Raw genomic sequence first — 11,639 nt, 5'->3', positions numbered from 1 at the left:
GTTTAACTCCTTATTGCAGCTACTTCAACAAGTTTCTATTGACCAACCTACATCTACTGCTACATTATCTCACTTAGGTACCACTGCATGCCTTGTCTCTCATCAGTCCTCTCATTGGTTATCGACACAGGAGCTTCTGAGCATATGGTTGCTACATCGATTCTATTTTCTACGGTTGACGCGGCTGAGTACTCGGTTAATGCAGTCATAATTTGAGAGAGTCAAAGGAGTTATTATTGACTCTGTAGGACAACATGTGGAACATGGCGGCAAAACGCGGAACGCAGCCAAGGTAAAAGGGAGTCGACTTGGGAGAGTCCACGATGATGTGGGGGAGTTTTAAAACTATGATTTGGATCATTCGTCTCTACGGAGGTTAAAGTTGTTAGTTATGTTATTAAAGTCAGTATCTCAACAAAAAAAGACACACTTTGTCTGAAGGGATGCCTCCTTAGAGTTAGACATCCAAGTTCCAAACCACAAAAGATGTGTCCCTACATTTCTGCAGCCGAGGGCCACCATCTTGTTACCCCTCAATGAACCATAAAGTCAGGCAATTTATACCCACCTTCCAAAGCCATGACACCCACAAATTATGTTACAATCCCTTTATCAAAAGAGCAAGGTAGATGTAAGGAAACATGTTTTACAGGCACTTTATCATGTACGTGTTTTCACTATTCTATTAATTTAGCCTTCTTACCTAATCCCACTAAGCACATTAAAATAAAAAGGACACAATTTGTCCAAGTGACGTCTCTTTACACATCTGAAAATCTAAAAGGTGTGAACCTTCAGTTCTACACCCCAGGGCCGCCATCTTGTAGCCTCTCAATGAACCAAATACGGGCATGATCAGTAGCTAATCTGCATGATTCATGAATCGGTGTGTTTTGACAAAATCATAACAAGTCGAAACGATATAAACCCAAATGCTCATAATACCACGAAAAGAAATAAATTGACAAGAAGAACAACAATAATAACATGACCATGCAAGTTGTACTAGCAATGAAGTTGGATAAGTCACCCTTTTGATACTGATATTTAGAAACTTTGACAGGAAGTAGACCTACACTAGCAACTCAGTAATTTGTGTTTTCCTCTGATCCATGTGCTATAAGGAAACACGAACAATGGTGAATTTGACTTACATCCCGAGATCATTGAAATCAATGCCCGACGGCCTGAGTCCAAAAGACCTATAAACGGAACACTGTCCTGGGTTGGTCAGACTTCCCAAGTGAGCACTCCAAAGATGAATCCTAGACACTCCTAACAGGTGTAATGACACATTCAATATGCAGGGCCAAAAAGAGGGCAACATCTCGATACAAATGAACAAACTCCCAAGACCATCTCTGCAATCATCCAAATATCTCAGTTCATGCAGATTGACTGCAACATCCATACTACTCTAGATAACATAAATATGGGCCTCGAGATTCTTATCAGACACATAAAAAAACTGTAAGTGAATTGCTGCGCTTTAATTTACCAACTCACCATCGGCCATCTGCTAAAAGATGCATAGACCATCCAAATAAAAACTCATAAAGATGCATGTACTATCACCATACTCATCAATGCAGTAAAGAAAATACAACCTTGTCAAGAGTCTGCTGGGTTCCTCAAGTGACACATAACGTGAATTATCTACCAATCAGAAATCTCAGACCCGCATTCTAACTTGTAGACCTACAACATAATAAAAAAATCAAAGCCTACAAAAAAAAAAGACAATAATGTCCAGGATCCTATCCAAATCCGACCTGTTGATGCCCCTACACCTGAGTTGGTCAAACTTTCCAAGTGAGCACTCCAAAGATGAATCCAAGACACTCCTAATAGCTGGAATGACACCTTCAACATCCAAGGGCCAATAAAAGGGAAACATACTTGATAATACACAATGAACCAACTCCGAATAACTTCTCTGCAATCATCGGATCTCTCCGAACATGCAGATTGAAGGCACAAGCCATAGTTTTCAAAAGGTTAATGTGATGGCCAATGGAAATCCCTATATAACACAAATTTAGGCCTCAAGATTCTTATCAGAAACACACAAAAAAAAACTCTAAACCAACTCCCAAGAACATCTATGCTCGGTTCCTCAAGTAACAAATAGCCTAAATTGTCTAGTAATCAGCAACCTCAGACCCGAATTCTAACATTTTGATCGTCGACATAATACAGAGCCAGTATCAATCAGGAATAAATTTAAAACACGGCATTGCTTATTTATAATCAGAAAAAATAAACCAAAAATCCAACAGTTTAGGAAAAGATCCTAAATCATAATCATTTCATTATAGAAGAGACCTAACTACCATATTCATTCAATTAAAGCAAAAAAAGACAGTAACATTTCATAAACCCTAGATCACATACACGAATAATGCGAGTTTAAACTAGGCATAGACGGGCTGATAATAATCGGCCTGCATCCTTTCACGATCGACGACCACGATCGCATAAACCGCGTAGATGATTCCAGGAAGATAACCTAATATAGTCAGAAGCAAACATATCCAGAACTCTGCCTGCAAAATAGAAAAAAGAAAAATAAGAGATCCAAGAAAAAAAAAACTTATAGAGAGAGAGAGAGAGAGAATGTGTTTTCTTACGCTGCAACAACCATGCCTGAGAAAAACCCCCAAAGGAGGGAGCAAGATTGCTATGAGGACTTCGAGAAAGATAGCAACCCTGTCTGAAGCCATCTCTCACAAAACAACTACAGCAGGATTTTGCTCTTCAAAGGTCTGATTTTGAGTGTTTACGAGACGAAACACGGAAAGAGGGAAGTTTACATTTCGCCACCTATGAGTAGGACAAATTCTTAAATAACCACCTGTCAAACGACGATAAAATACATCTTCGCTTCGAGTTACGGAGTTAGTGACAGAAACACAAACGTCGAAGATACTTTTCATGTAAAAAGACATTACCCGCCTATCGATCTTCACATACGTAAGATTTGGATGGGCTACTGATATTTTCAGGTGAAAAAGACACTACGACCATGTTTTGATAATGAGACAAACTCAGCTTGTCTTTTATCATTTAATTAGCTGTCAAAAGCTACTATAATTCCCCAAAAGCACTCAGCAACCAATAAAAAAAGGCAAATACAATTGGGGTTTGTCCTGTTATCAAAACATGACCGTGCAAATATCACTAGCCTTAAAATATCAAAATTTTTACCGTTGAAAAATGTGAATTAATTACAATATACAGTCCCAATCTATCTATCTGATACAATAAGCTGGGATGAAAAGAAGAGAAATTTTTCCATTTTTTTGAAAATCACATGAGAATTACACGTCATATTTTTTGACTTTTTTGAACAAATGCACCCATTCAACTCTAATACAATAAGCTGGGATGAAAATAAGAGAGTTTTTTCCATTTTTTTGAAAATCATATGAGAATTACACGTCATATTTTTTGACTTTTTTGAACAAATGCACCCATTCAACTAATATAATTTCAATCCTAACCCCCCCCCTTATGCTTTTAACAAAGGCACCCATTAAATCATATAATTTCAATCATACCCCCTCCTTTACGCTTTTAACAAAGGCACCCATTAAAGCCATATAATTTCTATCTTACCCTCCTCCTTTTATGGTTTTTTAATTAAAAAACTATAGGGTGATCTTGACCATCCGATTTAAGATAAGAGGAATTATGGAAACATCTATAGATTGGAGGGCTAGGATCGGCCTATGGAAATGATTTTTGAGGCACAACCTATTTATGTTGTGTTCCATCACATGGACAGTTTGGATCAACCTATGACGTGGTCCGTTGGTTTTTTAATAAAAAATCTATAGGGTGATCTTAACCATCCGATTTAAGAGGAATTATGGAAACATCTATAGATTGGAGGGCTAGGATCAGCCTATGGAAATGATTTTTGGGGCACAACCTATTTATATTGTGTTCCATCACATGGACGGTTTGGATCAACCTATGACGTGGTCCCGTACAGTTCTTTGTCGGCCCGTGCATCGCACGGGTTTTTTACTAGTTATATTAAAGAGGAAGGGTTGTTTGACTGTTCGTTATGCTGACGTGTCAGCCTCCCATGCATCCTCGCATATATTTTTTGGGTTTTTGCTTCTTCTTTTTTTCCTTTCTTGCCTTATGTTTCAGCCTCTCATTTGTCTTCCCATGAGAAAGAAAATCTTCACCCGAGATTTTTGACGTTTTCTCACGAGATTCTCTCTCGGTTTCGGTTGGTCTTAAATTCTCGGCAAAAGCCGCTAAATTCTCGCGGCTCAATTCTTGGCGAAAAAACAAACGTAATTTTGAATCATGATTTGCTACACACCTTCTCCAAAAGCTACGTCTCGCCCATCGTTTGCAGTGGTGTGTGTTCAGAGATTTGTTTTATTATCAGTGGTGAAAAACTGGGCCTAAATACTATTGCTTGAAAAGGTGGCTACCAATAATAAGTACAGAAAGAAGATAGCAATAATAATCATTACCTACTCTTTTACCATTAACCCATTTGCTAATATCTAACATCTATCTTTATGATAAATTATTTGAGAGTAAAATCGTAATCTACATACAAAAAGTACCTACATAGGGTTCCTGTCTATGACAATTACTGAAAAAAACTACCAAGCAGAGGTACCGACATATGACAATAACGAAAGAAATACTTTATATTGCTCATTCAAGAAACTTACAAAATATTGACGGATTCCGGGCACTTGAAGAGGAACAACAATTATGGAAACCTCTATCGATTGGAGGGCTAAGATGGTTTGGATCATCCTATGGTACGGGCCATACCATACATTTTAATAAAGTGAGGAGTGCGATCATCAAAATATAGTGAGTAGTGACATTATAAAATATCGGAGTAAGGACATTAGCACTATATATAATTTGAAATCATCGTTGTTACTTGAATGTTCCCACGCAGGTCGGGTTCAACTCGAATTTGGGTTGGGTCGGGTTGGGTTGGGCTGTCGGGCAACCCGACCCGACCTGAAACCCGAATTTAGGTTCCATTTGTAGAAGCTCTGTATGTGTGATCTTCAAAATATAGTAATGCGGATAACATTTCCGTTTGTTAATTGTTAGTCCATGTTTGGTTTGGACTTTCAGAACCGATTGTGAGTTAAAAACTTATTATTAGTGACTCACTATTGGTTCTCAAAATCCAAAACAACCCGGCTTGAGTTGAGGTGGTCAACAATTAATACCATATCAAATTGCGTCAACCTGACCCAACCCAACCCGAATTGGAAATCGGGTTGGGTCGGGTTAAGGAAATTGGAAATCGGGTTAGTTCAGGTTGAACCCAGTTGGGTTGGAAATCGGGTTGGGTTGATTTTTCCCAACTCAAACCCGACGGGTTCAACCCGAATTTGGGTTCCATTTGAAATTCTATATGTGTGATCATCAAAATATAGCAGTGCAAATAACATTTCCCTTTGTTAATTGTTAGTCCCTGTTTGGTTTGGATTTTGAGAATCGACTGTGAGTTAAAAACTGATTATTGCTGACTCACTATTAGTTCTCAAAATCCAAAACAACCCGGCTTGAGTTGAGGTGGTCAACAATTGGTACCATATCAACTCGGGTTGGGTCGGGTTGATCTTAACCATCCAATTTAGGAGCAACAACATATTATGAAAACCTCTATAGATTGGAGGGCTAGGATCAGCCTATGGAAATGATTTTTGGGGCACAATCTATTTATGTTGTGTTCCATCATATGGACGGTTTGGATCAACCTATGATGTGGTCCATATATATATATAACTACTACAATATAGCAGGAGAGGAAAAAGAAATTTCTTTTCTTTTTGGGGCACAACCTATTTCGGCGGTGGCCCATCTAATGGACGGTTTGGATCCTCCTATGGTACGGGCCATACCGTACATTTTAATAAAGTGAGGAGTGTGATCATCAAAATACAATGAGTAGTGCCATTATAAAATATGGTAGTGAGGACATTAGCATTATATATAATTTGAAACCATCGTTGTTACTTGGATGTTCCCACGCGGGTCGGGTTCAACCCGAATTTGGGTTTAGTTGGAAAAATCAACAAGAATTGGAAATCGGGTTGGGGTGTCGGGCAACCCGACCCGAAACCCGAATTTTAGTTCCATCTGAAGAAGTTCTATATATGTGTTTTTATTTTTCAACATTGAAATAGTAATGCGGATAACATTTCCCTTTATTAATTGTTAGTCCCTGTTTGTTTTGGATTTTGGGAACCGACTGTGAGTTAAAAATTGATTATTGGTGACTCACTATTGGTTCTCAAAATTCAAAATAACCCGGCTTCAGTTGAGGTGGTCAACAATTGGTACCATATCAAATCGGGTCAACCCGACCCAACCCAACCCGAATTGGAAATCGGGTTGGGTCGGGTTGAGGAAATTGCAAATCGAGTTGGGTTGGAAAATTGGGTTCCTCAGGTTGGGTCGGGTTGGCCTCAACCCGATCCATCTCGACCCGAGTTGCACCCCTAACGATGACGAAAAAACTACTTTCCCTTATTCACTATGTGAGGGTCAAATTACGGAAAGTTTGATATTACGAATGCAAGACACCTGTAAAAATATTGACGAACTGCACACCTTTAAAAATATTTATGAATTCCGGGCACCTTAAGAGGAGCAACATATTATGGAAACCTCTATAGATTAGAGGGCTAGGATCAGCCTACGGAAATGATTTTATGGGCACAACATATTGATGTTGTGTTCCATCACATGGACAGTTTGGATCAACCTATTACTAGTGGCAATGGACAACAATAGAAAAACATTTTGTCTTTTTACCTTATTTTAATTCTGTTTTAACATTTTTGGTTCCTTTCTCAAGAACTCGCTATCTTCATCTTATTAGTAACACTGTTGACGGCTGTGGCTTCAATCATGGTTTTAAATTTCGGTTTCAGTACTAGTTTTGGACCCCACCGAAATCGAAATTTCGACAGAAATCCGGGAAAACGATAAAAACGTTATTTTATTCGATACCAAATTTCGGCCGAAATTTCAGTAGAATATTAAATTATCTTTAAAAAAACATGTTTTTGGGTTAAATTTTGGAAATTCGGACGAAATTTCATTTTTTCGACCGAAATTTCAGAAGAAATATAATACCATTTCGGGTATGTAACGTTTCGGTGTCGGTCCCTACCGAAACCCAAAATTTCGAATTTCGGTAGAAATTTAAAACCATGGCTTCAATTCAGAAGAAGAATAGAGAGACAAAAGAAGAAGAGAGATGATTTTTCCCCCCATTTGTAGGATAATGAGCCCCACTGCTAATGTGAATTCATTTGACGTCAAAAAAATGTTAAAGTTTGCCCACAATTCACGTTAAAAGAGGGTCCCATTATCCTACATGGGGCGAAAAAATCATCTCCCAAAAAATAAACACATTTGCAAAAGATCAAGTCTACTTGTAAAAGATAAGGCTGGCTTGTTAAAAGATCAGTTCAACTCATAAAAGATCGGATTGACTTGACAAAAAATTGGGTCGACTCAAAAAACAAATGGGTCACCCTGTTACAAGATCAGGTTGACTCACAAAAAATTGGATCGGATCCATCACATGATCAAGTCGTCTGGCAGAAGCAAAAATTCATGATTTTTTCTAGTTGGACCCAAATTTTCTGCCATACGACTCAATCTTGTGACGTCGATCCAATTTTTCACGAGTCATCCCGATCTTTTGTAAATCTAATAATTTTCTCCATTTTTTTACCTGTTCTTTTGATCGGTTCACCCGATTTTTTGCCAGTCAACCCAATCTTTTGATGAACAGCCCGTAACCTGGTCATTTGAGGGTTGACCTATTTTTTTGACTAAGTCACCTGATTTGTTGCAAATATGTTTTTTTTTTTTTTCGTTTTTCTTGATCTTTTGTAAATCTAATAATTTTCTCCATTTTTTTTCCTATTCTTTTGATCGGTTGACCCGATATTTTGCCAGTCAACCCAATCTTTTGATGAACAGCCCGTAACCTGGTCATTTGAGGATTGACCTATTTTTTTGACTAAGTCACCGGATTTGTTGCAAATATGTTTTTTTTTTTCGTTTTTCTTGATCTTTTGTAAATCTAATAATTTTCTCCATTTTTTTACCTGTTCTTTTGATCGGTTGACCCAATTTTTTGCCAGTCAACCCAATCTTTTGATGAACAGCCCGTAACCTGGTCATTTGAGGGTTGACCTATTTTTTGACTAAGTCACCCTATTTGTTGCAAATATGTTTTTTTTTTTTTTTTCGTTTTTGTTCTTCTTCCTCTTTCATTTCTTCTTCTTTGTCTTCTTTTTCCTTCTTCCAAGCTGAAGCAGCAGTTGGTGGTGCAACAAAAAAGCTAAAAAAATTAGAGAAGGATGAAAAAGGTAAAATGGTTACTTGGACAGCAAGGTGCACTTTCAGAGTCAATAGGGTTGAAACCATGGTTTTAAATTTCGACCAAAATACGAAATTTCAGATCTCCGTCAGCACCCATACCGAAATTGACAATACCCGAAGCAGTACCCGATTTTGGTCATTTTTTCTGAATTTTTGTCTGAAATTTAAGGAAATTCAACCCTAAAATCTTGATTTTTTAAAATTATATAATATTTAGGCCAAAATTTGGAATTAAATAAAATATTGTTTTTAATGGTGTATAGGCATACAGAAACCGAAATTAAAAACCATGGTTGAAAATACCGTTCACCTGCCATTTTTGACTCTATTGTGTAATTACTTGGTTTTTTTTTCATCATGATTTTACATCCGATGAATTATTTGGCTACTGATATTGATATTGTCATATTGGTACGATCATATGTTGACGATGGACTCACCCCGTCATTTCCTACTTAAATTAGCTGTCAAAAGCTAATACGATTCCCATAAAGCTTTCACCAACCCCTGACCAAAGCTCTCGAAAGCTATCAGTAGGGATATTTTGGTTGTGGCTAAGCGCAAAAACGATTGAAAGCTGCCGATTAAGTGTGTTGTGGCTCACAAACTCGATTCTCAATATCCAAAAATAAAGACGGGCCTTAATTTTGAGTCCAATAATCAGTTCTGGGCTCAGAATTGATTTTTGAAATACAAACAAACAGATCATCGGATTCTTTCCGAAAAAATTTGTTTCTGGATCAGCTTCTGCTGACCACTTGTCTCAACATGGGATCAATATCATCTATTTGTGACGTTCAGCAAGCATTCAATGGATAGGGACTATTTCCTTGGAAGTCTCCCATGCAACCAAAAGAAGCATAAGTATTTATATATAGGGAAAATGACCAAATAGAAGGGGTTTCTTCTGACTATGACATTTCAAGAGGGCTGTTTTCTAAATCACCAATCAAGAGTGCATATGACTAAAATGCCCTTGACTCTCTCTCTCTCTCTCTCTCTCTCTCTCTCTCTCTCTTCCCCCTATCAAATCACCTATTTGAAATGATTACATTTAGGAGAAAACAAATCCCAAAACCCACATTTTTCCCTCTTCTTCTTCTTCCTCCCACCTACCAAAAAAACGTTCGTATGAAAAACCCAAAAACCTCCATTTTTGAAACCCAAAAATCTCCATTGTTAGATGCCAAAAGCTCCATTCTAATGCTAAAAACCTCATTTTTAGATGTGAAAGCCTTCATAACCCTTCATTGCATTGCACAACGCTTCCATTTTCAACAAATATTGGAAAAAAACGTTATTAGATTTGAAAATCTTAAAAATCTTCACTAGAAACCACCATTCCATTGCAGAAAGCTTCCATTGAATGGAAAGGTACCCCTCTCCCTTCTCTTTCCATTATAAGGCATGTTTATAAACTTGAATGAAAGTTTTTCATGTTAAACTACTGTCTTCCATTGCAGAAAGCCTTCAATAACTATTTAATCTTATTTAAATTACTTTAAACACTTTATAATCGTTGTTATTTTACTGTAATCCACTAATTTCTTAAGTTAAACCAGTATTTCACTACCATAAACCAGTACTCAAGTGGGTGTTTATAAGTGGTTTATATAGGTTATTTGGGTAAGATTCCTCCGTAGTGGTTTATAATCGTAAGTAGTGGTTTATTAAGGGTTACCAGTGGTTTAGAGTGTTTATAATTGGTTTATAAGGATTAACAATGGTTTAAAATGTTTATAAATGATTTATACAGGGTAAGAAGTAGTTTATAGTGTTTATAAGTGGTTTATATAGGCTTATCAGTGGTTTAGAGTGTTTACAACTGGTTTATATAGGGTAAACAGTGGTTTATATAAGCCTATTAGTGGTTTAGACTGTTTATAAGTAGTTTATGTAGGCTTATCAGTGGTTTAGAGTACTTATACATGGTTTATACAGGGTAAGAAGTATTTTATACTGTTTATAAGTGGTTTATATAGGTTTATCAGTGGTTTAAGTTTTTACAACTGGTTTATATAAGGTAAACAGTGGTTTATATAGGCCTATCAGTGGTTTAGACTGTTTATAAGTGGTTTATATAGGCTTATCAGTGGTTTAGAGTGTTTATAGATGGTTTATACAGGGTAAGAAGTAGTTTATAGTGTTTATAAGTGGTTTATATAGGTTTATCAGTGGTTTAGAGTTTTTACAACTGCTTTATATAAGGTAAACAATGGTTTATATAAGCCTATCAGTAGTTTATATAAGCCTATCAGTGGTTTAGACTGTTTATAAGTGGTTTATGTAGGCTTATCAGTGGTTTAGAGTGTTTATACATGGTTTATACAGGGTAAGAAGTAGTTTATACTGTTTATAAGTGGTTTATATAGGTTTATCAGTGGTTTAGAGTTTTTACAACTGGTTTATATAGGGTAAACAGTGGTTTATATAAGCCTATCAGTGGTTTAGACTGTTTATAAGTGGTTTATGTAGGCTTATCAGTGGTTTATAATGTTTATACATGGTTTATACAAGGTAAGAAGTAGTTTATAGTGTTTATAAGTGGTTTATATAGGTTTATCAGTGGTTTAGAGTTTTTACAACTGGTTTATATAAGGTAAACAGTGGTTTATATAAGTCTATCAGTGGTTTAGACTGTTTATAAGTGGTTTATGTAGGCTTATCAGTGGTTTAGAGTGTTTATACATGGTTTATACAGGGTAAGAAGTAGTTTATACTGTTTATAAGTGGTTTATATAGGTTTATCAGTGGTTTAGAGTTTTTACAACTGCTTTATATAAGGTAAACAGTGGTTTATATAAGCCTATCAGTGGTTTATATAAGCCTATCAGTGGTTTAGACTGTTTATAAGTGGTTTATGTAGGCTTATCAGTGGTTTAGAGTGTTTATACATGGTTTATACAGGATAAGAAGTAGTTTATACTGTTTATAAGTGGTTTATATAGGTTTATCAGTGGTTTATAGTTTTTACAACTGGTTTATATAGGGTAAACAATGGTTTATATAAGCCTATCAGTGGTTTAGACTGTTTATAAGTGGTTTATGTAGGCTTATCAGTGGTTTAGAATGTTTATACATGGTTTATACAAGGTAAGAAGTAGTTTATAGTGTTTATAAGTGGTTTATATAGGTTTATCAGTGGTTTAGAGTTTTTACAACTGGTTTATATAAGGTAAACAATGGTTTATATAAGCCTATCAGTGGTTTAGACTGTTTAAAAGTGGTTTATG

The 11,639-nt window shown here is 36.4% G+C and overlaps 1 protein-coding gene across 2 annotated transcripts; it reads right to left on the bottom strand.

The window, feature by feature from the left end:
• Window positions 1-949: 949 nt before the first annotated feature.
• Window positions 950-2,919, bottom strand: LOC143851109 (low temperature-induced protein lt101.2-like). 2 transcript variants are annotated; one of them, XM_077360438.1, is made up of 3 exons: window positions 2,631-2,919; window positions 2,395-2,546; window positions 950-1,361 (listed from the first exon to the last, which is right to left on the bottom strand). In XM_077360438.1, exons 1-2 carry the CDS (start codon window positions 2,721-2,723, stop codon window positions 2,415-2,417), a joined length of 225 nt encoding a protein of 74 aa, XP_077216553.1. In that variant the 5' UTR covers window positions 2,724-2,919; the 3' UTR covers window positions 950-1,361; window positions 2,395-2,414. The 2 variants fall into 2 exon arrangements, with proteins under 2 accessions (XP_077216553.1, XP_077216552.1); XM_077360437.1 differs by lacking the exon at window positions 950-1,361 and having other exon boundaries at window positions 2,219-2,546; window positions 2,631-2,913.
• Window positions 2,920-11,639: the final 8,720 nt, after the last annotated feature.

This window comes from Tasmannia lanceolata, unplaced genomic scaffold, assembly GCF_043159265.1.
Source record: "Tasmannia lanceolata isolate RefF3 unplaced genomic scaffold, GAP_Taslan_0.1 ptg000018l, whole genome shotgun sequence".
In the NCBI taxonomy this organism is placed as follows: Eukaryota; Viridiplantae; Streptophyta; class Magnoliopsida; order Canellales; family Winteraceae; genus Tasmannia; species Tasmannia lanceolata.
The sequence above is the reverse complement of the archived record's forward strand: the minus strand, read 5'-3'. Positions and strand labels throughout refer to the sequence as shown.